This window comes from Glycine max, chromosome 7 (genome assembly GCF_000004515.6).
Source record: "Glycine max cultivar Williams 82 chromosome 7, Glycine_max_v4.0, whole genome shotgun sequence".
Taxonomy (NCBI): Eukaryota; Viridiplantae; Streptophyta; class Magnoliopsida; order Fabales; family Fabaceae; genus Glycine; species Glycine max.
This window is the reverse complement of record NC_038243.2, coordinates 17,345,688-17,373,601: the sequence shown is the minus strand read 5'-3', so window position 1 is coordinate 17,373,601 and position 27,914 is coordinate 17,345,688. Positions and strand designations below refer to the sequence as shown.

At 34.6% G+C, this 27,914-nt stretch overlaps 2 protein-coding genes and 1 pseudogene across 2 annotated transcripts; 1 reads left to right on the top strand and 2 right to left on the bottom strand.

The window, feature by feature from the left end:
- Positions 1-4,816: 4,816 nt before the first annotated feature.
- LOC100775697 (transcription factor DIVARICATA) lies at positions 4,817-7,310 on the bottom strand. The gene is made up of 2 exons (XM_014778002.3): positions 6,206-7,310; positions 4,817-5,671 (listed from the first exon to the last, which is right to left on the bottom strand). Exons 1-2 carry the CDS (start codon positions 6,631-6,633, stop codon positions 5,236-5,238), a joined length of 864 nt encoding a protein of 287 aa, XP_014633488.1. The 5' UTR covers positions 6,634-7,310; the 3' UTR covers positions 4,817-5,235.
- Positions 7,311-12,817: 5,507 nt separating this feature from the next.
- LOC102663883 (uncharacterized) lies at positions 12,818-15,496 on the top strand. The gene is made up of 7 exons (XM_006584211.1): positions 12,818-12,953; positions 13,349-13,497; positions 13,603-14,197; positions 14,295-14,387; positions 14,551-14,567; positions 14,688-14,937; positions 15,360-15,496. The coding sequence occupies exons 1-7, from the start codon at positions 12,818-12,820 to the stop codon at positions 15,494-15,496; spliced, it is 1,377 nt and encodes a 458-aa protein (XP_006584274.1).
- A 1,323-nt stretch (positions 15,497-16,819) lies between these two features.
- LOC121175190 (laccase-4-like) lies at positions 16,820-19,416 on the bottom strand (annotated as a pseudogene).
- Between the last annotated feature and the right edge of the window lie 8,498 nt (positions 19,417-27,914).

The window sequence follows — 27,914 nt, the reverse complement described above, 5'->3', positions numbered from 1 at the left end:
AGGATGCAAACCGAATCTAATTTTCCCTAGATTGAGGTTTGGGATTCAGTAAGTGAAGTGGAAATCTGGTTTGCTGTAATGCAAGGTTTGAACCATGGTAGTTACCCTTGATGGGATTTTGTTCATTGGTTCTTAATAGTGCATCATTACTGGTAACTTGACCCTTTTAGACTTATGAAAAGTTGTCTTTTATATTGCAGTGTAACATGTATGTTCTTGGATTTTGAATAGCAAGATGTATGTTTTGGTTATTGTTGTTCGAATAATGTAGTTCAAGTATCACATTTTAAATGGATTTTGTTTATATTGTAGGCAGTATAAAAAACCATCAGCAGCCTGCTGCTTATGGTCTAGAATGGTCATCTCTGGGCCAATGTTCATTTATATAGAACGTGTCTTTTGAAAAATTCACTCAATTCCTCTATTTATTTACCTAAACAATAATTTAGTGGCATACCGTTTTCAAGAAGCTAAGAGTATCAAATGGAGGAGTGCATGACACTATTTCTAGAGCAGCTAGAAGAGAATTAGAACGTCGAAGAAAATCCTCCTGGTCTGGTTGCCTTAGGAAGACTTTATGAGGGGTTGACAATCGTTCACAATATCCCTTTGCGCCATAATCAAGTCAAGGTTGGTGTTAAGGAAGTTAGAGATGCAGATGCTTTGATTTCTGTACTCACTCAAGAGGTTCAGTTAGTGGGACAGATACTTAACACATTCGTTGTTTGGCTGACACATCTTGTCAAGCGTTTATCAGAACAAGTATTTCACTGTCATTAAATGTTTTCTTTCCAATTAAAGTGTTCATTGTATATATATTATGCTAATTATTTGTGTTGGATAAACAGGGAGTTGTGGGACCGAAGAAACCTGCACATGCACTAGATGTCAATTGTAATTTTAGGAAGTTTCAAGAATAATTGAAAAACGGTAATTGTTTAATTCAAATGTATTTCATTTTCTTATAATTGGTATTATATATTATTGACTTATGTTTTATTATATCATGCAGTAGTGCAATGATGCTAGACCATTGGAACCAAAGTGATTGAAGGCGCTTCGCATCCAATGGGCAACTTATTATTTGAAAGTTAAAAATGAAATAATTAGTGTTTAATTTTGGAATTGTAGTTTAGTTAATTTACATTTTTTTACAATTCATGTTATATGCACATTAAATATTCTTTAAATTCATAGCAAATAATCAATTTTTTATGAAATTTCTCATAAAAACTGTTTGAAAACAAAATGAAAATTATCTGCTATGGTTCTGCTTTTAAATTTGCAGATTAATCTGAGGTTATTAAAAAAAAGACAGCACACTAAAAAAATCCAAAAAATAACATCGATTTTTACTAAAAACTGATGTTGTATGTATATATTAATATCGGTTTTTGAAAAACCCGATGTTAAGCTTCATTATAAAATCGATGTTGTTGTTGAACATACAACATCGATTTTTACAAAAAACTGATGTCTGTTATCAGAAAACAATATCGGTTTCTACTAAAAATCGATGTTGTTTGCTGACTACCAACATCATTTTTTGGAAAAATTGATGTTAATATACACATATAGCATTAGTTTTTACTAAAAATCGATGTTGTCTATATATATTAACATCAGTTTTTGGTAAAAATCGATGTTGATATTAAGATATATGACTTTTTTTCTTTTGATAATTTTTACTATATAACATCGGTTATTTAAATAATTGATGTTGACATTTTATGTTAATATTAGTTTTTCAAAATTGATGTTAACGCTATTACTTTCAACGTTGGTACTTTCAACATCGATTAATAACCGATGTTGATAGTCCTTAATAACCGATGTTAAAACCTTATTTTCTAGTAGTGTTATTAATCAATATTATGTTTATTATAATATTTGTTCTAACTTATGTTTTCTTTCCTATAGTGCATATTGCAATGTTATGCGGATAACAATAAATAAAGGAGGAAAAATGAAGATTAAATTATATTTTACCTTTAAATGAAATGAAATTTTGGGTCTAACAAATTAGTCAAATGAAAATTATTGATATTTTAGGTCAATAGAAATTTACATCTTAATCCAATCTATTGAGGAGTCATGTTGATAATCATTATTGAGATATTTTCGTCCATATGTATCGCATAAACTTTTTCATTAACGATAATGAATGTAAGTTAACGGATGAATAGATTTATCGTAATTTTTTTACTTTTGAAAACTAAAATTTAAATTTTCATCATGAATGAATTTGTCAAGACTTTACACATTTAATTAAAAGAATAATTATTAACCTAGATAAAATAAAGTAGTATGTGAAGTGCTCTGCTTTGCAACTTCAGCAAAGTTGCCTCTTCATTAATGAAAGGAAGTGGAATTTTGTCATTTATCATGGGGAAATTTTTTAGGTGCCATTATTGCTTCATAAGTTTTTGGTTTTAGTGGGTGGGACCAAAACTATAGGCGCAAGCAGAGTGATGAGCACTGTACCTTTAGCAAAGGTTGCAAAAGCAACAACGATTTTAATGCCAACAATTAGTAACAGCAATAACAAAAGCAAAAAGAAATCAATAATTTTGTGACTACCGTCTATTTTTTATTTATTTTTGGACCGTCCAAATGGTAGGATTTTGGAAAGTATCTTGCTAATCAATATCTTAAAAGTTCTAGTTAAGAAATTAAAAAAATATATTGATTATAGAAATTATAAGATGATGTAAAAAAAATATGAACACAACTTTATCATTTTAATTAAAAAAAAATCTTCTTTTAATTTCTAATCAATATCTAAGTATATTAATTAACATTTAACTTTAGAAAAGTATAACCAAATATGAGAAGCCATGATATTATATATGTGAGAACTTTTCTTTAAGCATGTTACTCACTCTGTTTTATTTGCTAAAAGTTAGACGAATAAAATATTACCTTGACAAACATTTTTCATGGAGGTCAAATATATTTTTTTAATTAGGCATCATGACTATAAGACTAGTTACTTTAGCTGAGAATGATTGAGAATGATTGTTCAGTGTTCTTTAGTATTAATTCCAAGATTTAAATTCTTAACTCTACGAATGAACGCTGTGGGGTCACAATTGATATGAAATTTTCAATATCGTTTAGCTTTTGTTAAATTTGGATGATAAATAATGAATAATTAAAATTAAAATATGAAATAATACAATAATAATATATTTGTAATTTTAGTCAATTGTTACATATTCAAAATGAGTTGGTTGAACACTTTTGTGTCGAATAAATCCTCGTGTTTGTCCTTGAAATTGTGGAATGTTGTTATAGTAGTATTTGAAATTAGAAAAATAAATATTAAATCCTTAAAATTATATTTTGTAACTAGTTAAGTTAGTTTGTCTCATTAGTCATTCATTAAGAAACTAAAAAGAAGATTTTTTATATATATATAAAATCTTACCATATAATTCGGGTCTAAAGTACAAATACAGAGCCGTTCCTAACCCACAATTTCCCGCTGGTTGATCAACAATATCCAATAGATTGTCCCACAGAAAGGCATAAGGTTCCAAGATAAAGAGATTAGGATTTGGAATTTGAGTAACAGCATGATCCTATGGTTTCTTGAGTAATGAATTAACTATTGATTAATGCAGGGGAAACAAGTCAAAGTTAAGTGCCAAAGGAAATGCCGAAACAGGGACATGCACTAAAGATTATAAAGTAAAATAAAATCCTAATGCCCAAAGAGACAAGAAGAAAGAATAAAATGAAAAAACTAAGATGCTTGGGAACACAATAAAGTGAAAGGTAAACAGAAAGCAGCATTTGATGCTCAAATTTGTGGCCTTTGCTTTCATCTACGGTCAAGATTCCGTAACAAAGTCGGTTTAGCCCTTAACTCTCATACAAGGCCTATATTGGAAATCAATCTCAGTCAACCCATTTCAATTATTATTTTACCAATGAAGTGCAGTGAAACAGCATAACATTCTTTTAAAACCAGCATAATATGGAGTTTAATTTTGATTATATTGTCAATTAATTAAAAAATATTATAAATATAATTTTTAAAATAATTATTGTAAAAGTCAATAACTTTTAATTATATAAAAATTCATGATTAAATGATAATATAAAAAAACTTTTATATCAAAATATCGTTTAATAAAATTATATTTAAATAAATACACAATTATCTATTAGACAAAACTACCTTAAACGATCTTTTTCTTCTGTGGAATCAACTAAAGCAAGGAAATACATTTATGTGTCACTTTGAAGGAATGCAGTGTGAGTCAGCAATTGCGAACCAAGCATATGATGACAAGGTCTAGTGCCCAAATCAACTGCTTCCACTTGTCTAAAAAAGCATGTGAGTGAATGATTTTTCCCTTTGATGATTCTACCCATTAGAATTATTCTTCAATCTTCTCTATAAATATTAATTCTCCACGTAAGATAACTATAACCAATTGTCACCTAACTGAACATTTATATAATCAAAAGTAACTCGTGGACTTAATGGTAGCACATAAAAGCAATGAATTATTGAAGAATTGTGGACTTTCAGCTTGGATCTTAATGACCACCATGTTGTAGACCCAATGCTTCCAAGACATTATGTTTCATATCAAAATGCTTTATGATCACATTTTTACATGAGGACCAAAGCTCTGTCCAACTCCTCACCACACTTGAAAAAGCTTTCTGGTATAATCATAACTTTTTTCTGGCTTGAAATACACTCCTAATATAGGGTTATAAAAATTAACAGTCCAAACTGCTTTGTATTACACCACTAGTACATCAACATGATTGATGCCTTTATTTAATTCTTTATGCATACTTAGAACTGAATATATTTATTTGAAGCATCTTTTTAAAAGGTAATAGATAACTCCTCTTCCTCAGAGGGCAATCTGCAGATAACTCCTGCCTATATAGGAAGATGAACATCAGATGCAAGCTCACTAAAACCTTCCTTCTAACTACAATCAAATTACAAAACATGTAATCAGAAAATCATATTACACATCACCAAACTCTTCTTCTCTGACAGACTAGTCCCAGAATCTTAATATCGGAACAAGATTCCAACTAATCTCTACACACATTCTAATTAAACATATTCACACAAAACCATCTATGAAGCAATCCAACATCACTGGAAAAAGGATTAAACTTTTGTACCTTCAAAACTCTAAACCCTGCATCAAATGCATAGATCATCGATATCGCATCAATTGCATATGCAAAATAGTATCACAAGGTGAAAACTGGCATCCATGAAGATTGTCTAAGTAAATTTTGCTCCTGTGGTCTAGATTCATATGAAGAAATGCCATGCAATGGTGCAGACATGAACATGTTTCCACTTGTGGAATTGAAAACAATTGGCATGCCTTCACACGGCAATTTCCACTCATATTCTTGCTTAACCATGCTAGACAATTTCTGGTTCTGAAGTGGAGAAGAGGGTTTGGTAGTGTCTGATGAAGCAGATTTTGTTTCTTGGAGATTGACCATTGTGATGTCATGGATACTGGATCTCCTCTTATCCTTCCCTCCTGTAAGTTGCCTGATGAAGTACTTCTGAGCATGACTTGCAACCTGAGTTGGTGTCCTTGTGATCACAAAGTTCCTAGAGATGTTTCTCCAATCCCCTTTACCATACTTCTTGAGACCCAGCAGAAATTGTCTGTGGTTGTTTAATCAAAGACATTAAAATAGGTTAAGAGCAAAAACCCTGAACATGAGACATATATGCAAATGCAAAGAATCAGCAAGAAAAGCATGTGACATGGCAAAATCACATAATAATCAAGAAGAACATTATTTATAAACACTCAACCAACCAAATACTTACACAAGCCATTCTAACCAGAATACCTATAAAAAAAGGTTTTAAATTGCAGTTACTATCCTGGTTGTAGTTTTGCCACAATTCTTGATAGAGTTGGAAATTACAGATAAATGCGATAGTAACTGCGGTTGCATATACCTCAAAAACCTTAATATTGCAGCTAAAATTGCAGTCACATATCATTCTTAAAACCTTGGATATAAAGAAACCTCTTGAGTCTTAAATATAGATTTTTTTAACATTCTAGCTAACCAATGATTATTCATTAATTAAATTACCCATAAATTTGAACATTGATCTAAATTGTGCTCGCTGCTGAAGGCATAAAACACACACACACAAAAAAGGTTATGATATGCAATGAATTACCTGTGCTCCTCTTCAGTCCATGGCACCCCTTTCTTCCTTTCCTGCTCTGTTGGCCTAGTGGATGCACCCCTTTTCCCCCCAACACTACAAAACTGCTTGAACTCATCATAGCCTTGATTGTTAACCCACTCCAATGTGAAAGAACTGGCAGTAGTATAGCCAGGAACTGGAATCAAACCTGCTTCAATGACACCCACATCTTCCTCAAGCTCCCTGTACTGTTTGATCACATCACCAACAGTCTTCCCTGGAATCATGGCTGCCACCCTCATCCATCTATCTGGGGTGTCCTTATCATAGTAAGCCAAAGCATTCTCAAACAACTTGTTCTCTTCTGCAGTCCACCTTGCTCCCTTGCTTTCCTGGAACAACCAATTGGAGCTTTGGAGATAGGAGGCTGGAGAGAGCACTTCAATTCCCCTATTCATTGATATCAATATCAATTGTACATACCAAGCATGTCAAAACAAGATTTTTTAATAACTCTCCCTCTCTCTCTCTAAGTTCAAAGAGAGAGAGATACCCCAGAGAGGAATGCAGAGGATAGGAGCTCCTTATGGACAAAGGAATCTAAAAGAGGCTTTATTTTCCAAAAACTGAAGAGAATCAATGATGGGCAAAGCAAAAACCTTTAAGAAACTCTTCAGATCTAAGAGAAGGTGAAACAACCACTATGACAACCAAAAGAGAAAAGAAAAGGCTAAGGAGACGTGACACTCAGTAATTGTATTGGACTATTGGTGTTAGAAACTTTGATAGAACAAAAAACAGTGAAGACGGGGGGGGGGGGGGGGGGGGGGCAACTAAGGAAAAGCAAAAAGCTAAAAATTTTAAGAAGAATTGAAGTGGAAGAAGTGGCTGTGAGATGTGTGCAGTGCAGAGGGTGGTACAATGAGTGAAGAGAAATGTGTCAGCTCTGTGTGTGTGTTTGAAGTGATTGAAAGACAGCGATCTATGGAACAGAGAAGAGGAGAGAGAGTCAAAGGGGTTGAGTTGTGATTGGTGCTGAGGATGTTTGTGGGGGCTGAGAGTGAGAGAGAGAGAAAGACTAAGGTGACAGCGACACACTAACAATATTTTTTGGTTCAGGGCTTTGTGTGAGACGATGAAGGTGTCGTTGTCAACTCATGACCAAATGGACAATGGAGAAATGATAGTAACGTATGTAAACTCAACCGAGGTTGGCATAAGAGTCCAGGATCTGCTGTTAATTTTTAGCTGCATTATTCATGTTATATATATATATATATATATATATATATATATATATATATATATATATATATATATTGGATTGAATAATATTGGTGCCGAGGATATATTGACTTATTGATATCTATTAGGAGGAAATCAATTTTAGTAATTCTTTTCTTTTAATGATATTATTTTATTTATAAGATTTGAACTTGAAATTTTATTTTAAAAAATGAAATTCTAATACTAGTTTGACCAACGGCTACTTGTTGATTGTACATGTGCATTTTGTTAATTTATTTTAATTTCTATGGTCCAAAATTGTAAAGACTCAATCAAATTAAAAAATATGTAAAAAATAAAACGGAGTTAAAAAAGTATATAGATGAATACTAAAACCATTAGTTTCTAGATATAGAAAATTAAAACATAAACATTATAAAGAATAAGTGGCTAATGGTTATTTTTTATTACTATTAATTATAACTCATTTTTCTCTCTATTTTCTATTTTTCTCTTTTTTCGTTGTTTTATTGGTTGTACATAATGTTATATAAATAACATTTTATCTTTAATGAATGTGATCAGTAAAATATTAAGAGTAAAATATTAATTTTTTCTTTAAGTATTTTTTTTCTTAAATAGGTCTTTAAGTATTTTTTTCTTAAATAGTTCTTAAGGTAATTAAATTCTATAAATAGTATTTAAAATATTAATATTCATTAGTTTAGTCCTAAGTTTATATATTTTAGTATTTTAATGTTATTAAACGTCAATTTCTTTTGGTTGATACAAATACATTAGCGTCAACTTTGTTAATGATGATCTTGAGATCGTCGCTTCGCCGATGCTAAAGTATCCAGTTGTGTTAGTCTTTTACTATTAGCAACTACTTTTAGTTATCTATTCGTACTCAAAACCTTGAAAGAGATTTTATTTTTATATTTTTTTTTCTTCTTTTAATCGATTTTTTTTTTGTTTTTTGTCACTTCCATATAATGTTAGTTGTAGATCACCACCAATGTCCTTTACAACTATCTCTTAATATGACTACTTGAATGATTTTATTTAATAAACAAAGTAGATTATATTAATGAAAAGAACAAGCAGTACTGCAGTTTAGGGAGTGACTCAGCTAGCAAAAAATAAAAAAAGCACAAGCAGTGCCTCGGTACAGTTTTTGTTGCTAGTTTCTCAACTGTTTCAATGACAGTAGAGTATCCTTATCTCCTACAAAGATATTCCATCAACCCCAACATTAAATGATTAGTGTTGAAACAATATCATCTTTATAACATAGTGAAGTTTAATAATACCCCAGAAGAAATTCAAACAACATTGTGCATCCAGAAGTCAATTTTTATTAAAGCAGATCGACTAAAAATGATAATCTCACGTCAAGCAAACTTGGAAGAAAAAAATGGAAAGCTTTTCATTTTCAGATGCCATTTCCTTTCCTTTATCCAAATTCTCTACGACATTAAATAGATCATAAGTAATCCCATGGTCTTTAGCATAAATCACTGAATAATACCGTTCAAATGAAATCCAAACATTCAACTAATGTAAAAACTACCAACTAAATGCGTAAGAGGGAAAAGAGAGACATAATACGAATATTTTAGGATAATATTAAAGTAAAAAAGAAAAAAAATTAAGGATTCACTTTCGACATAAACGTGTTGCATTGCCACCGATCATCCCAACCACAACATGTCGACCTCGTTGTTCATGGTTTACACGTGTACACCACTATCACACTTCTATTTATTTTTATTTTTCCTATTTCCGTATGTTATAATGAAGGAATTAGGTAAGAGGATGAGAAAGTCCTTTCTTATATGATCTTTATCCTCTTTCGACTAGCTTAGATGTCGAAATTGTGGGTGGCTGTTTGCCTAAAGGTTGATTTTTGGGGTGATTAATGTTTGAGTTCCTCTTACCACATGTGTGTATATATATATATATATATATATATATAGTATCTTAATCTAAACAATCCGTAAAAAAAATGAAGAGAAAATTAAATATAAAAGGGGAATAATAGAAAAAGATGTTTTATGAAAGAAAATAAAATATTTATGTTGTTTGTATAAAGAAAAACGAGTGAAAAAAGAAAATATGATAAAAGAAACCTATAAGAAGTAGTGAATGGTAAATTAAAATAGGTATTATATCATTTTTTTTCACGACTGGTAAATCAATTTTATATATTTCTATAATCAGTTCATATCGAAAAGAACTCCTACAATATAGGACATAAATGGATTGCTTAAGTTAAAAATTAATCATTGCAAATTATAACAACAAATTAAAGCACCATAGTTTAATCTAAATAATTAATTTGTTACTAATAAATTGAGTTTTTAGTTAACAAGGGCAAGGACCATTGACACATGAAATCGATTTTGGTTCTTAATTAACATTAATTAAGATATATATGATAAGCAAATAAGCATGTCTCTTAATATTTGGTCAGTATTAGGTCTCATCTTGCTAGAAGAGAATCCCTAAATAGATCTATGTGTATTATCAAGAACTTATTCTCACCAAAATTGAGGACATACAAAAAATATAAATTAAAGTCAAAGCATCAAAATTGCATATAAATACTCACAATGGAGATATCTCTTATCTTGTTTATCCCAATCTTCTAATTTCTTGACATATTTTTCATTAATGTCGTCATCATATTTTCAACACATTTTTTATAAGCAAGTTATTTTATTAAATATATTGATATTAGCACAAGTTGTGGACACCAAAAATGAAACATTACAATATTTTTATTTTTCAATAAATATCTTTAACATATCATTTATTCTTCTTCATTGAACACAGGTGAAATAAACAAAGTAACATTGTATCACTACCAAAAAAAAAATATTCAACGATGATTTTCTGACACATCCAATGACGATTTTAAGTTGTCTTTGAAGTCAATATTGTAGAAAGTTAAGATTTTTCACGACGATTCCTAAATAATCATCTTAGAAAAGCTATTATTCTAAGATAATTTTCAAGCAAATAACTGTCTTAGAAAGATACTGTTCTAAAACAATTTTCAAGTCAAAATCATCTTAGAATGACAGTTTTTCTAAAATGATTTTCAAGTCACAACCGTTTTAGAATGGTTAGTTTTTTAAGACAAGTTTAATTTGAAAATCATTTTAGAATGATATCATTCTAAAATGTTTTTACGTCAAAACCGATGTCTGAGTTAATAAATAAAGAGTGAATTATTAGGTTTCATGTATTTCATGCCTATGGCTCATTGCAACCCACCCCTTTTTCTGCAAGATTAGGACCAATGTTCTATAAGCCTTGGAAAGAAAACATGTCTCACACCAACCATTCAATAAAATAAATAAATAAAACAAAAAAAATTAAATACTCATTTAATTAATATGATATACTACTTTTACCAAACAGAAATCAGATATTGGAAATGTTAATATCATAACATATATAGAATACAAGTTATGACAAACATTTCATTTTCAAAGAATGTGATTAATTGGGACAAAATTCAGAACCCTTCTTTCATAATTGGTGTCAGTGCATGCATCAATCAAAAAGTCTATAGCAGAATATTTCAGTTGCACACATACTTGAAAAAAAATTACAAGACGGGCCCCTATATATATCGTGCCAGAAGACTAAAGCAATAAAAAATAATGTTTATTATCAAACGAAATAATATTTCATATTTTTTGTATGTTTGTGTATAGATGCACAATATTCTACTTAATGTAGATATCGATATCATTCCGGCTAAAGGACATATAGAGATATTAACAATGCTAATCAATATCCATGTAGTTTACATAGGTTACATGAAAAGTACGTGACACAAAATCCCTTTCACTTGTGTTCGCTTAATTGTCAAAAGCTTATAATAACAGCTTAGTGATAACAAATCAAATCCACATTGATTGGATTAATATCAAGCTTATTAGAAGAAGCATATAATTCAAGTCTCAACACAACATAATCATAACAATTGCCTTATTTCTTTTCTTATTTTCTTCATTGTATTTAGTGATTATTCTAGAATTAGTGACATGTTCAATAGTACAGGAATATGTCTTGTCTGTTATTTGATTCCTTCTTATCCTTTCTAGGTTTTAGGTCATTCTTTGTCATGTACATAGTATAAAAGGATGTAATCATTTGATGACAGAAAATATACAGAAATTCATTTTATCCTGCATACCTCTTTGTTCCTCTTATGGTATTAGAGCCTTTAAGGTTCCATGGCCACCACACCTAGCACTTCCTCTGGTGAGGAGGATCCCCCACCTCCTCCACCAGCTCCACCTTTCTCAGATCCTAGCCAAAACTCATCCAGTCCCTTTTATATTCACCCTAGTGAAAGCCCATCTTCCATCCTTGTTACTCCTGTACTCACAGGACCCAACTTTAAGTGATGGTCTCGTTATGTACGCATGGCTCTTGTCTCCAAAAACAAGATGGGCTTCCTCACTGGCTCCATACTGATTCCTTCAGAAATAGACCCTATTTACCCTCACTGGGAACGCTGCAACACTCTTCTGATGTCGTGGCTTCTCAACTCACTTTCACCTTCCATTGCTCAGAGTGTAGTCTTCTTTGAGAGAGCCATTGACACCTGGACTGACCTCAGAGAATGATTCACATAAGGAGATATCCTTCGGGTTGCTGAGCTCTAGGAAGAAATTTATTCCCTCCAGCAAGGTAATCTCTCTATTACTGACTACTATACCAAACTTAAGTCTCTCTGGGAAGAGCTTGATAACTTTCACCCCTTGATTACTTGCCCCTACTCTGCAAAGTTATATCATCAACAGGATTTCATCATCCGTTTTCTCAAGGGCCTCGATGAACGCTTTGCCATGGCTCGATCCCTTACCTTCCGCTACTCGCGTGTTCTCCATGATTATTCAACACGAACGCCAGCATCCTGCCAGCACTAATGCTTACTAGCTTCGTGGAAGCTGGTTGGTTCTTCATCATATGAAAAAGACATGAGGTAGTGATGATGAGATGGAGAAATTCGAGCATAGGAGAGACAAGCTTGGAAAGGATCTGAGCACATTGAAGACGACTGGTTTGGCTAGATTGAAGGAAGGACTATTCCATTTGCTAATCGAAAAAGATAGGTCACCATCCACAAACAACATTACTACCAACACCATCAATGATTCAAAGCTTTGACATTTTAAATTATGACATTTATCAAGAAATTGTCTCTATGTTTTACATCAACAATACCCTTTTATTTCAAAAGATTCTAATGAAATGTGTGATGTTTGCCACTTAGCAAAACAAAAGAAATTACCTTATTCTCTTAGTACAAACAAAAGTTCTAAAATTGCACAAAGGTATTTTCAGGTTGAAGGAATAGACTACTTTGAGACTTTCTCTCTAGTAGTTAAGATGACCACAGTTTGTACTGTTCTCGCTTTTGCCTCAATCAATCAGTGGCACCTTCAACAATTAGACATCAATAACGATTTTCTTCATGGTGATCTTTCAGAATATGTATACATGGACATCCCACCTGGCTTGCCTGGTTATTCTTCCAATTAGAGTTACAAACTATGCAAGTCGCTCTATGGTCTGAAGTAAGCAAGCAAAAAATGGTATGAGAAGATCTCTCAATTATTATTGTCTTGTTGTTACAAACATGTTCATGTTGATCATAGCCTTTTTATTAAAAATCATGGGTTTGATTTTACTACATTAATCATTTATGTGGATAATATAGTGCTGACGGGCAATTATGTTCAAGAAATAGAATATATTAAGCGCACTCTTCATTCCAATTTCCATATTAAAGACTCGGGACAACTTAAATATTTATTGGGAATTGAGGTTGCTCATTCCACAAAAGGCATATCTTTATGTCAAAGAAAATACTACCTTGACCTCTTAAACCATATTGGCATGCTTGGTTGACTCTTCTAGATTCCTTAGGAACACAATTTGTGAGGAGTGTGGATGCTTCTGAATACATGAAGACTGGTCAGAAGATCTTTGAGCTTTTGGATAGCTTTGTTGAGGAGATTGGAGAAAAGAATGTTATTCAAGTGGTGACGGACAATGGAAGTAATTATGTGTTGGCGGGTGAGAATTCAATCATGCTTAATGAAGTTTTTTTATAGTTATAACTTTTAATTGTTACACTACTCATACAATTTTATTGATTTTGGTCTTTTTAGGTAAAACAAGTCATGAGACCAAGAATATTTTGGACTCCATGTGCTGCACATTGTCTTGACTTGATGCTAGAAGATATTGAAAAGATCCCAAAAGTAAAAAGGGTTATACAAAGAGGCATCAAGCTTGTAGGCTACATTTACAACCATACATTGGCTTTGAACACCATGAGGAAATTCACACAAAAAACTGAATTGGTGAGACATGGAGTTACAAGATTTGCTACCACTTTCTTAACTTTGCAAAGATTGCATAAGCAAAAGGCCAATCTTAGAAGGTTGTTTACTTCAGATGAATGGTTGAAGTCTAAGGTAGCTAAAGAGCCCAAGGGGAAGCAAGCAACAGATGTTATTCTTATTCCATCATTTTGGAATGATGTTGTTTATGCTTTAAAAGCTATGAGGCCTCTTGTAAGTGTGTTGAGGTTGGTGGATAATGAAAAGAAACCTGCAATGGGTTTCATTTATGAAGCAATGGATAGGGCCAAAAAAGCAATTCAAAGAGCTTTCAATAACAATGAAGGGAAGTATAAGGATATCCTTGCAATCATTGATAAAAGATGGGATTGCCAACTTCACCACCCTTTGCATGCAGGGGGTTATTATCTAAATCCGAAGCTCTTTTACACCAAATGAAGTGGTGGATGGCCTCTACAAATGTATTGATAAGCTTAGTGAAGATGATGATTTTGTAGTTGAAGTTCACAAACAATTGGTAGTGTATAAAAGGGCTAGAGAGAGGTTTGGTATGACTGCAGCAGTGAAAGCAAGGACTGAAATATCTCCTGGTAAGTGGAAAAATTCACTTATAAATTTGAATGATTAATTAATAATTTGTGTAAATGCTAATGCATATGAATTGCATTTTACAACTGAGTGGTGGAAATTATATGGAGGAAAAACACCACATTTGCAAACCATTGTCATTAAAGTTCTAAGTTTGACTTGTAGCTCATCAGGATGTGAGCGTAATTGAAGTACCTTTGAGCATGTAAGTAACTAACATTCATGTTTTTTAAAATTATGAAACTTTAGAAGCTGAAATTGAAACTAAGTAACTAGCATTCATGTTTTTTAAATTATTATAGATTCACTCAAAGAAGAGAAGTAGGCTTGAGCACCAAAAGCTTCAAGATTTGGTTTATGTTAAGTATAACCAAGCTCTTCTAGATCGCTTTGAGTGTCATGATGTGATTGATCCTATTGCTTTAAATGATAATGATGATAGCAATGAGTGGTTATTGGGAGAATCGGAAGGAGAAGAAGCTGGTAATGATTTGGATTTTGATGATGATGATGATTTGAATTGGTTAGATGTTGCTGAGGCAACTGGGGCTGGTGAACCTTTACAAAACACAAGGAGTCAAACACATATAAACAAGGCAGCAGCTGCACTTGCACCTACAAATGAAAAAGGAAAAAAGGTGGTGGAAGTGGAAGAAGAGAATGAAGAAGAGGGGGAAGAAGAGTACAATTCTAATGCTAGTGAGAGTGATGGATTTCAACAACACAATGATTTAGATCTTGAAGAGGATAAAGATTCTGATTAGTAATTTAGTATTAAGAAACTTGTATTTGTCTATTTGAATTTTAATGTCTACTTGTCTATTATTATAGTTACTTTAGGCTTTATGTTAAAGGGACTAAGGCTTTAAGTCCTTTATTTGCTTGACTTTCTACTAACTTTTGTTTAAGTAACTATGTATTCAGTTATTTTTCTGTTCTTGAACTTATATACATACATATTATAACATATATAGAAAGATATTATAATAACGGTCATCCCGCGCTATCCGTTATCCCAATTTTGGGGTGGGCCGCACTGCTCCGCTACGCCCGTCTTGACAACTATGCAAAACCAACTGGCCAATGTGCTTTCAAAGAATGGGGTGGCTAGCAGAATGGCTTAATGCCAGTCTTAGCACAATTTTATGTTTTGGCTTATGTAGTATCAACAACCTTCGCTAGTGGTCTCAAGATAAAGATCTTTCTTTTGGGATGAAACACCTGTTGCGCAAAATAAACATGAACAACACTTTACTATATTTTTATTGTTTTGTACTTGCAATTATCACTTACAAGTTACCACCACACCACATAGCTAACCACCCTTACGAAATTTAGAAAATTGTAATAATGGTAGAGTCATAGTCATTTACTCAACTTTTCTCAGCATATACTTCAAAAATCTCATCTACCTAAAAATGATTTTTTTAAAATAAACTAAGTATTGAAAATGGAAAACCCCATGAAGTCACTACACGTTATGTTATGACACGAGTCACGCAGTTAAATGACCTCCAATGAGATGCTGAATGGTGTTGACAACATGCATGCTGATAAAGGGGATCAAAGAATAACTTGAAATCAAATATGATAATCTCAATCCCTGTGAAAGCAAATGTAGGGTATGACGTGTCTACATATTTTCTCCTAACTGATACCATATTCTCCACCAAGAAGACACTAGTATCTTTTACAAAATTCCTAATAAAAGACTGAATCAGACTCATCAACATCTATTTATGGGTAACTACTCCTCTGTTTAATAACGTATTCTCCATTGAGATAGTTACTTATCCCTTAACTAATTATTACATTTGAGTCTCACTCTTGATGTTTTATTCCCTCTTTGATTTTTTTTGTTAAAAGTAAGGAATGGGGTGGTATGTGAAGGTGTCCATTTTTGTATGGAAATTGTTAAAAAATAGATTACCATACAAAGGAAAGGAAATTCAAGGGGATATTGACAAATCATGAGGAGACATGGTGTATGTAAACTACCTATTAGCTCATGTGTTTTTTTCTCACTTGCGGGCGTACAGATAGAGTAGTGGATTTTACATATGTCATTGTTTGCAAACACTTTTATACATGTGTTATAGAAGGAAAATAATTTCGAAGAATTTTTATATTCCTTTATCCTAGAACTATATATATAGCTATAGTATAAAAGTCGTATAACTCAAATGTGATTAAGTTATCCTAGTATTACACTAACAAAAATTAATGTAGTTAGTGCTAACTGCTAACCATTTGAATCTTCTATGCTAGAATCCATTATTTTGAGTTTGTATAAATGACCAAATCTTAATGCAAACAGTTCTGAAATCCTCAAATGACCCAAAGATCAACCATATAAAGAATGAAGCATGTAACATTTTTATTTCAATAAAGTATGCACTCATTAACCTCGGTACATATGATTTGTATCGCTTTAACAAAGAAAAGGTGCATGTTCAAAGAAAACCAAAATGTTGTCTCCAATTTACAGAACGTGCAAGAAGAAATGCTCCCATTAGCTCAAAGAAGCAATTGGGACAACCCGTTTATTGAATAACCATCCTCCCTTCCATTCTCTTCTTTTTTTCTTTTTTTTTGCCTGGCTTATCTGTATCCTTCCGAAGTTTCTTTTATGCATAGGAAGGCCTCCCCTTGTTTGTGTGCACCAAGAATATCATCTTTAACCCCCCTGTTATATGCACCTCGAAGTGGCAGTGAAAGAACCATACTCCTATCAAATGTTAGAATAGTTAATATGAAAAGATTGGATGTGCAATATATAAGATCAACCCCTACCTGCCATATAGTCGAGTTTTTCAATTTAGAAGTTAATAAAACTCAGATTTTGTGCCACATGAAGATTAACTAACACTACGGTGATCTGAAACCATGTAATAATTTCTTCAAAGGCAAGGACGGTTATGAAGGAGAGAACGTGACTTTTACCTCTTTCTCCTCAAATATTTTTAATGGAATTATATATGTAGACTTAATATTTTATGTATATAAAATCATTTAGTAATCTTGTACTTGTTTTAATTGAGAGTTGTGACTTGCATTATTTAGTCTTCACTCACCATTAGTATTAGTATCGGTATAGTATATCCTAATAAGGAACTTAAGTACCATATTAATTTCTTATTCTATTCAATGTGACACTCAACATTTTCTGGGTCCGTTCCTGGCTTCCATAAAGATTTTGAGTATTTTTTTGCTTACCAAGGTATTGGATTTAAGAATTAGATTTTGAGTATGAATTAGATTTAAGAATTTTTACCTGGGTTATCTGCTCTGAATCTGAAAGCAATCCATCCTCCAGTAGGAACTCCAATTGTGTTCCTCTCAACAGGATCCACAAGGTTAAAGTTATTTTGATTCGTTTTGGGGTCATAGTTTCCCACACCAGAGCCAACAACGGAAAAATTGAACCCATGAAGATGAACCGGGAGGCTCTTAGGAGCAATAGCTCCAGTATCCTGCAAAACAACATGAACAGTGGAATTGAATGCCAGCCTGTAAGCCTTGGTGTCATTTGTGGTTTGCGAAGCAACCACTGGTGGAGTCGCCGTGTAGTTGTAAACCTGAGAAGGGTTAATCCCAAATGTTGAAGTAATGTGCCTGAAGCAATGCAGTGGTTGGCATCACAAATGTCACATTGTTGATGGCAGCCACTACTCTACTCCCATTTCCTGCTCTACAAGATGGACAATGGTTAATCCCAAATCCAACAGTGAATAATCAACTGTTTGTGGAACTTTTGATAGGTATTTCTTGGAATTAAGGCTCTTAAGAGACTTATTGAAGTCGTTAGCAATTTGTGTTGCATTTCTTGGGGGAGGGATGGTGAAAAGTGTGGGGGTGGTGGAAAGAGTGCCAGTGTACTGCAATGTGGCTATAGCAGTCAAGTTATCCACAGATACCACTGGAGAATCAATGAAAGTACAGGCTACAATTGTGTATTAGCCAGAGGTTTTGTCAGCAGTTAAAAGGGCATTGGTGGTTTGGCCAGGGGCTATCAAAAGAGTGTCTGTCTTGAAGGGCTTTACATATGAGGCATCAACTTCAACCAGTGAGTGAATGGCCAGCAATTTTGTAGAAGAGCTCCTCATTGAGTGCAGCATTGATGATTCTCAGTAAGTAGGTCTTGCCACTTTCCACAGGAAGCTTGTACACATCTACTTATATCAAACCAAGAAGGGAAACCAAGCATACCTATATTGTTTGGTTATTAGGTGAATGATGGAAGCATCCTTGGAAATTAAGGTTTGTTGGCTAGCGTATGGGGAAAGAGAAAGGATAAAACCATGTTATTAACTCATTATTAATTTCTTTCATGTCACATAAATTTTGTAATCGAAATTAATCCACGTACGATAAGTTATTAACCTCCTTATAGTAATATAGTTAGACACATTTTTATTTGATAAATACAACTGTTTGAGGTATATTTAGTTGATTGGTTGTATTCTGAGGTTCATATAAAGTTTTTACTGTCGCAACACCATTGGTCATTTTGGGGCTGACTGGCTGAATCAGCTTTTTAGCTGCAGCTGCACGCTAGTGCTGAAGCCTGAAGTTTTACGCAATTTAACAAAAATGATTTTCATTCATTATTTAGGGCATTATAATTAGGGCTACTAAAAAAATTAGTTTTAAAAAAATAACTATAATTATAACCAGTTATAAAACTATAACCAATTTTATAGTTAATTACAATGAACGGATAGAATGCTAGCTGGTATAGTCTCGCAGATAATTGGGTTTAGTTATCATGCGAGTGGGCCTCGTCGTGGCGACAGGAGGACGACGTTCATCGTTGTTAGAGGCGTGGGTGCTAACAATACCTCCTCCCTCGAACACCACCTTGTCCTCAAGGTGGTAGGCTTCTTGTAATTCAGGCCATGGCTCCCAAGAAGTGTCTTCGGGAGGTTGCCCGACCCATTGGGTTAGGACCAATTGAGTTGGAGGAGATGTAGAAGTATCGAACTTGCTGTCCAGGATGCAAAGGGGGCATTGCAAGGGCTTATGGCCCATGATCTCCCGGGGCCAAGGTTCCGTGGCGGAGGGCGGAGCTCCGTGATGATGGCGCAACAAGGAGCAGTGGAAAACAGGGTGAATGCATGCTCTCGCCGGAAGTTCTAATCGGTACGCGACCTCACCTATTCAAGCCAGAATCTTGAAGGGTCCGAAGTAACGTTTTGATAGTTTCGAATGGTTGACTTCGGCAACTGAGCGCTGGCGGGTTGGGCGGAGCTTCACGTAGACCCATTGGCCCACAGAAAATGTTATATCTTCGCATCGAACATTTGCATATTTTTTCATGGAATCTTGAGCCTTTTCCAGTCTCTTCTGCAACTTAGCGTGCATAACTTGACGAGATTCAACTAGGGACTCAACAGCTTCATTGTTGGTTAAGCTGGGAATGTAATGGGGAATTGATGGTGGAGGTTTGCCATACATGACCTCAAACAGAGTAAGCCCCGAGCTAGAGTGTAGAGAAGTGTTGTAGCACCACTCTGCGAAAGACAAATAACAGAACCACGTTGACAGCTAGGAGTGAACGAAGCATTTGAGGTACTGCTCGAGGACACGATTCATTACCTCAGTCTGGTCGTCTGATTGTGGATGATACGTTGTGTTAAGCCGAAGACGAGTGTCGTAGATTCGAAACAATTCTCTCCAAAAGGCACTCGGAAACACAGGATCCCTATCAGAAATGATGCTCCTAGGGAAACCATGGTGCTTGCAAATGATGTCGAGGAATACCGTGGCAACTTTGAAGGCTGAGAACCCTGTGGGTAATGCTCCAAGATGCACCCCCTTGGAGAACCTGTCAACCACGACCAAGATGACAGTGAAGCCGTTAGAGGGCAGCAGATGGGTTACGAAATCCATGGAGATGTCTTCCCATACCCCCGTCGGAGTTGGTAGCAGTTGCAGTAGACCTGCCATGCGCCTAGTACTGGACTTATTCTGCTGACAAACCTTGCACTCTCGAATGAATTGCTTAACATCCTGCTTCATACCTTGCCAGAAGAAGCTCGATTCGAGACGATGCGTGGTCTTGGCTATTCCCAGATGGCCACCAAGTGGTGTGGCATGGAATTCTAGTAATAAGGAAGGAATGTAAGGATTGGTTTTATTCAACCAAATTCGACCGTTGAACAGCAAATAACCCTTACTAAGGCTGAACTGAGGATATGCTGAAGGATTCGCCTTAATGTTGCGTACCAACTCCCAAAAACTGGGATCATTCTCAAGCGTTTGTTGAATATCACGCATGAAATCCATTTGCGGCATAGAGAGGAGGAGCAATTGGCCTGAAGCAGGTGGCCGTCGCGAGAGTGCGTCCGCGACAACGTTAGCTGCACCAACCTTATACTGTATAGTATAGTCAAAACCAAGCAATTTGGAGAGATAGTAATGTTGCTACGGGGTCTGGATCACCTGCGACATGAGTTCCCGAAGGCTCTTGTGATCGGTGAGGATAGTGAATGGACGACCGAGAAGGTACTGCCGCCATTTTCGCACTGCCGCGATGATAGCATGAAGCTCCCTCACGTACGTGGAAGCATGTGACAAACGTGGGCTGAAATTCTTACTAAAAAATGCTAGTGGGTGTCCTTGCTGTATGAGCATAGCCCACATGGTGGTACTAGATGCATTTGTTTCCACCGTAAAAGGCTCGTTGAAGTTAGGGAGAGCCAACACCGGCGCACTGGTTATGGAGGTTTTGAGTTTGTCAAAGGCATCCTGCGACTCTTGTGACCATTCGAATGCATCCTTACAGAACAGATGGGTGAGTGGGGTTGCGATAGCTGCGTACTTCTGAATGAACTTCCGATAAAACCCTGTGAGCCCAAGAAATGCTCGAAGATCCTTGGCTGATGTTGGAGTTGGCCATTGGATGATGGCTTGAATCTTGGACGGCTCGGGAGCTACACCATTGCTGGAGACGACATGCCCAAGGTACTCTAGTTGGGTTTGAGCAAATAAGCATTTCGTTTGCTTTAAGTAGTACTGACCTCGTAGAAGAGCTTGGAAGATTATGTCGAGGTGCTGAACGTGGGATGACAGTGAGTCGCTATAGACGAGTATGTCGTCAAAAAACACAGCTGCTAAACAACGCAGGAACGGCGCGAGGAGGTGATTCATGGCTACTTGGAAGGTCGAAGGTGCGTTACACAAGCCGAAGGGCATAACGAAGTATTCATAGTGCCCATGGTGCGTTCGGAAAGCTGTTTTCTCTATGTCAGCTTCGTTCATGAGTATTTGGTGGAATCCTTGCCGGAGATCGAGCTTAGAAAACCACGATGCATGGCCCAGCTCATCCAACAACTCGTCTATAGTAGGGATTGGAAAGCGATTGCGAATCGTAACAGCGTTGAGGGGTCAATAGTCTACACACATTCGCCATGTGTCGTCCTTCTTCTTCACCAAAAGGACTGGAGAAGAGTATGGGCTCGTGCTCGTCCTTACTAGACCCGCGGACAACATTTTAGAGACTTGTTTCTCGATCTCTGACTTCTGGAAATGAGGATAATGGTATGGTCGTACATTTACCGGCGCCGTGGAAGGGAGTAGAGTGATACGGTTGTTCACCTTGCATGAGGGAGGTAGATGTGTCGAGGGCTGAAAGAGCTTATCATATCGGCGGAGAAGCCTTGCAACGGGTTCAGCCACAAGAGGAAGATGACTCACGGTGGAAGCTGTGGCATCAGCAAAAAAAAAACGCGTAAGTGAAATAAAGTTGAGGTCGAACCTATATGGATTAGGCATTTCACTTGGGCTGCTGAAGCAGGCTTAGGTCCAAGAGCTACGTCGGTGTGCAAGGATATCTCCTGGCCCAAATGGGTGAACCTCATAATGAAGGAGGTGTAGTCAGTCGTGATGGGCCCAAATTGTTTTAACCAATCTATGCCAAGCACTGCGTCTGCCCCACTGATCTGAAGTAAGTGGAAGGTGACCGGAAAGGAGTGGCCCTGGATCGAGAGCTGAGTATCAGGGCAGTGTTGGTTGCAGTCTAGGACAGACCCATTCCCGATGAGGACCCTCAGAGGACGTGTGGTTTCGACAGGAAGGTTAAGGAATTGCGCAACCCGTGCTTGAAGGAAGTTGTGGGTACTCCCACTGTCTATGAGGATGGTGAGGCGTGTGTTCTTGATAGTACCATAGACGCGGAATGTCTCCGATGATGGTAGGCCAGACATGGCATGAAGACTGATGTGGGGAAAGCCGGTGTCCATGGCGGGTTCAGAGTCACCTCCATTGTCCTCCAGGCAAGAATTTGGTGTTATGGAGTCAGGGTCGCCGTCATCTGGTGGCATAGCCCCCATGGTGGTACTAGATGCATCTGTTCCCATCTGAGCAGTAGTATTCGTCCCTTACAGCAATGATTAGGACTCCACTTATCATCACAGTTATAACACAAACCTTTCTCTCTACGAAACGACATGTCCTCCGGTGTACGTTGAACGTATGGTGGCTTAACTTTAGGGTTGAGGCTGGTAGAGGAACTTGATGGGGAAGGCTGGAAGGGCCGTTGGAACGAAGAACGTTTGTCGCGCAACTTATCTTCTTGTAGCTTGGCGAGGGCAGTGGCCTGCAAAAGAGATATTGGCTGGAGAGCCAACACCTCACGTCGGAGTTCTGGATTTAATCCAGAGATGAAACAGCTTAACAAAAATGGTGGAGGGAGTCCTACCACGCGGTTAGCCAATCTCTCGAATTCTGTTAAGTAGTCGTTAACAGAACCGCGTTGCACAAGCTTGAATAAAGCTCCCTTGGGATCGTCGTAGAACGTCGGAGCAAACCGTGATTCCAGAGCTTGAAGAAATCCTTACCATGACGTTATGAAGCCGTTGCTGAACATCCACTGATACCAGCTGAGGGCGGCGCCATCGAGGTAGAGTGAGGCTACGGTGATTCTCTCTTCCTCCGGCGTGTTCTGATACTGGAAGAGTTGGTTAATCTTGAAGATCCATCCAAGAGGATCATGACCATCAAAGCACGGAATATCGAGCTTAACGGAGTTACGGTGGTTGTTCGAGCTGCTAGGGGAGGGCTGGTTCTGGTGCGCATCACGCATCCTGAGGTGGTCCAGGATCGAATCCACTCTACCAGAGAGGTCTGTGTAATGTTCGGTGAGATTTGCTTGGCTGTTAGTGAGGCGTGCGATTGCATCTTCCAAACGTTCTGTGGTTGTATTCCTGGTTCCGTGATCAGCCATGGCGATGGCCGCGACGGCAGGTCGAACCAGTTGTCAGGTTGCGCGATGGTGCAGTGGTGGTGCAAGTGAAGGAAGGGAGAAGAAGTAAGTGCCCAAGTTCGAGGAAGGGCTCATCCTGAGATCTAAAGGTAGTGCTTATTCTCATATATTCCAAATGGTAAGATTTAGTCGTTTATATACTGCAAGAGTACAAGCACGAGGCACCTTAACTGCCATAACCGAATGCGTAACTAACTATAACAAACTAATAGGCATGTGTCTTATTGCTACTAATTTGCACGTGTTACTCATGGGTTTATAATGAACGAATAGAATGCTAGCTGGTATAGTCTCGCAGATAACTGGGTTTAGTTATCGTGCGAGTGGGCCTCGTCGTGGCGGCAGGAGGACGATGTTCATCGTTGTTAGAGGCGTGGGTGCTAACAATTACTTATGTGTGAATTGAAGTATGTAGCATATATAGTGATAGAGGCCGCCAAGGAACTAGAAGATGGTTACTTGTGCAGTTATGCACGGATGCTTAGATCACAAAATATAGTCTAGCTGCGAAATAGCTTTTCGGTCGTGCATCAGAAAACAGCTTGTATGAATTGTAGAGATCAACCATCCAGTTTATAGTTGATAACACATTGAGTATGATTAAATTTTAAATTAAAAATTATTTAATATTATAATAAGTTTAAATGATCAACGTTTATAGAGAATTAAAAATACCTTGAATCGATCTCAACAAAAAAAAAAACAAAAAATTATAGTGATTATAAAAAATGTAAAAATCATGATTTGTTTGAATTTGAAACAAAGATGGATAAATTTAGGGGGTGTATTGGATTAGGATTTTAAAAGATTATTTTGGCATAAGAAATCTTATGAATTTTAAAAGATTTTGTAAGAATGTAATGACTTTTAAATTTTTTTTAAAAGACTTTAATGATTGAGATTTTGTAGTTCAGATTTTAATGGATTTATAAAATATAAATTCACAAGAATTAGATGACATTATAGATTTTTAAGATTTTAAAAGGATATGTGAATTTTTAAAAAACATTCAAAATTATTGATAAAGATCTATGCATGAATTTTGTCTACTTAACACTTTAAATAAAACTCATCTTATACAATCAACCTTAAACATGTTAAGTAATAAATCAATTTCCCCTAGCATATTTACAAGTACAATAGGTTCATTCCCTTCACTCAACAATCATGTTAATATTATAAAAATTATACACCACAATGTATGCGAGTAGCATAGATACTTATAGTCATTCACAAAATAACAATCTCACTTACCAAATTAAAAAATATGTCTAACAATTGTTTTCCACCTCATTTATATATTTATTCACTTATACATAAGTCAACTTCTCGTGCTCATTAAAATTATATGTTTATTATGTTTATATATATTCATGTTCATTTATATGTGTATAAGCGTGTAATCAAGAAGCCACAAATTCAAAAAATTAAAAAGATCTCTCATATCACATGTTTTTAGGACATGTTGACCATTGGTTGAAAGAGAAAAAGAATTATGAATGTCTCACAATTACATAAAAGGGTTTTAACATATGTTTTGGATGAGTTTCAACATCGATTGGTCTAAACTGATGTTGAAACGACCATCGTTAAAAGTAAGCATTTTTTAACATTGATTTTAAAATCGATGTTGAAAATCATTATCTGCATCGGTTATGGCTAAAACTGACATAAAAATATAGCCAAAATTATATATTCTGAAATGTTTTCTTACATTGTTTATAAAAAATTAATGTTAAAAGTCGTATATAACATCAATTTTTGATAAAATCGACGTTAAATGTGTTATACCACATCGGTTTTGGTCAAAACCAATGTTGAATACAACATTTGTTTTGGCTAAAACAAATGTAGTATAACACATTCAACATTAGTTTTAGACCAACCGATATTGTTTCTGCAAAAAAAGTTAATATTTTATTTGTTTTTATAATAAACCAACCTGCAAATTAAAACCAGAACCAACTCAAACAGTTTGTATAATAATAGTATATATATATATATATATATATTCAAATTATTATCAAATGAATAGCCTGCAAATTATATATAGAGACAAAAACTAGAATTTTGTGCAAGAGGGTTAAGTCAAATTATTTCCATGATCTCTTAATTAAACTTCATTGTCATGGTATCAACCACGAATTATACTAAAAATAACAAGGTAAAGTTTTTTTGAATAACCTAACTAGGATATTGAACAAAGCGATAAATATTTTGTAGTAGTGCTTACCGCTTTTAACAAAAAGATAAGTAATTATGTGTGATGGAAAAATAAAAACATGTCAATTGAATGGAAAAGAAAGAAAGAATGTCTCATTAAATCTCAAGGGTTTGGGTGTTGCTTAATGTGTATTGTCCGTTGAAAACTCTTATAAATCCATTAAAATTCATCCTAAGAAAAAATTCATCAAAATTTATATATTTTTGAATATTGGAAAGTCTTTTTAAGTTGTAAGAAATCTTAATTAAATACTATCAGAATTTATTAAATTTATTAAAAATATTAATAGTCTTAATTGAATATTACAAGACTTATTTCTATTATTTAAAAATTTTAATTAAATATCTAAAAAAAGTTTATAAAAAAATCTTTTAAAATGTTAATCGAATACAACATCTTAACTTTTAGGCCTCTTATTCTATATCTGTCTTTTATCCCCATGTTACTCTTTGTCTATCTGTTTGGGCATGTAATAGACTAACACAAATGTGACACATGGTGGTTTACTAAGTAATTAGCAATGTTAAAGAAAGTAGATAACTATGGATTTAGGTTTGTGGTCAACTTGGTTTTGAAATGAGTCTACGTCATGCACTTAGTTGATGGCACAAAGATAGTAGGTATTTTTAGTCTTTGAAGCATTTAAGAGATTGATTGCGGGTAAAGTCTAGACCAAAAAAATGAAAAGATGGATCATCTGTTATTTTTATTTTTCTTAATCTATAATCATTTTTATTTGGGTCATTCAATCTTAATTAGGCATTTAACTTTGTAGACGTTAGTTTTCTAAAATGGGGTTTGTCAAAAGTAAATAAGTGCACTGCTGAGTACATATAACTTATTTACTTTTGAACAAACCGATTTTAATTCACTACAAAAGGTAAAAGTAAATACAGTTTTACACTTTACCTGGTATCATAAATAGATTGTTTGGAAAAGCATTGCGGTCCTTAACATCACCTTTAGTTGAAGTCAAAAACATCACCTTTAGTAATTTTTCTTCAAATCAATTCTACATACATCTTAAATCATGATTTTGACTGAACCAAATTAATTTTGTTACTTTTGCAGTGAAAAAAACAACTCACTGTATACATTAAAAAATATTCCCTTAATTTAATATAATTAATGATATTATATACTTTAATATAGTATTTATATATATTTTTTGTAATTGCGTACATAAAAGTGACTAACACAAAAAAGAAGTTATCAACATAACTTTTATCAAATCAATTTACTTTAAATTCACTTTTAATCAAGGCAAATGTTAATATTAGAGCATTGATTAAAAAAGTAAAAAGGAAAAATATTTTTATTGAAATGCAAAAAATAAAAAGACCCTTTCCTATTATTTAAAAATGTACATTTATATGATTTTGAATAAAATATCCAAAATTAAGCTTTGACTAAAAATGCTAACTTATCTAACTTTTTTCGTTAGGTTGAGGTGTTTCCCTTGGCCTTTCCATACCAAGTCACCAAAAAAAGGTGAAGAAACATATTTTTTGTTTTTTGGATTTTAAAGTATTTGTTTCAAAAACAATTTTCAAAACGTAATAGATTTTGGATAAGAAATTAACACTTGAATGTTGTGAAACTACATTTTAAAGTAAGTATTTATTTTTCTTGTCCAACCAATTTATCTGTTTAACATATGGTTTCTTTGTTATACATTTGAAATATTCTTTCGTATTGGGTAATTTGAAACTTACACTACTACAAAAGAAACATATAACGACGGTTGTAAAGGATATTCAAAGACGATTTTAAATCGTCTTTAAAGTCAACGTCGTTAAATGTTTTAACACTCAAGGACGGTTCTATAAAAAACGGTCTTAGAAAATAATATATTGCTAAGATGGTTCATAATTAAAAACTGTCTTAGAAGAGTATCTTTTTAAAACAGTTCTTCAAATAATCATTTTAGAAAGATAGTTTTCTAAAAATGTTAATCGTCTTAGAAAAATATTTTTCTAAAACGATTTTTAGCTATGAACCGTCTTAGAAAAATATCTTTCTAAGACGGTTCTTTGACAA

Excerpts from the sequence above, each read along its gene's own strand:
- LOC100775697 (XM_014778002.3), bottom strand. The coding sequence starts at position 6,633 with ATGAATAGGGGAATTGAAGTGCTCTCTCCAGCCTCCTATCTCCAAAGC. Across the intron at positions 5,672-6,205 it reads TGGACTGAAGAGGAGCACAG|ACAATTTCTGCTGGGTCTCA; the intron begins GTAATTCATTGC and ends AAACAACCACAG.
- LOC102663883 (XM_006584211.1), top strand. The coding sequence starts at position 12,818 with ATGACCACAGTTTGTACTGTTCTCGCTTTTGCCTCAATCAATCAGTGG. Across the intron at positions 12,954-13,348 it reads CATCCCACCTGGCTTGCCTG|ATTCCTTAGGAACACAATTT; the intron begins GTTATTCTTCCA and ends TGACTCTTCTAG. Across the intron at positions 14,938-15,359 it reads TGCTGAGGCAACTGGGGCTG|AAAGATATTATAATAACGGT; the intron begins GTGAACCTTTAC and ends TAACATATATAG.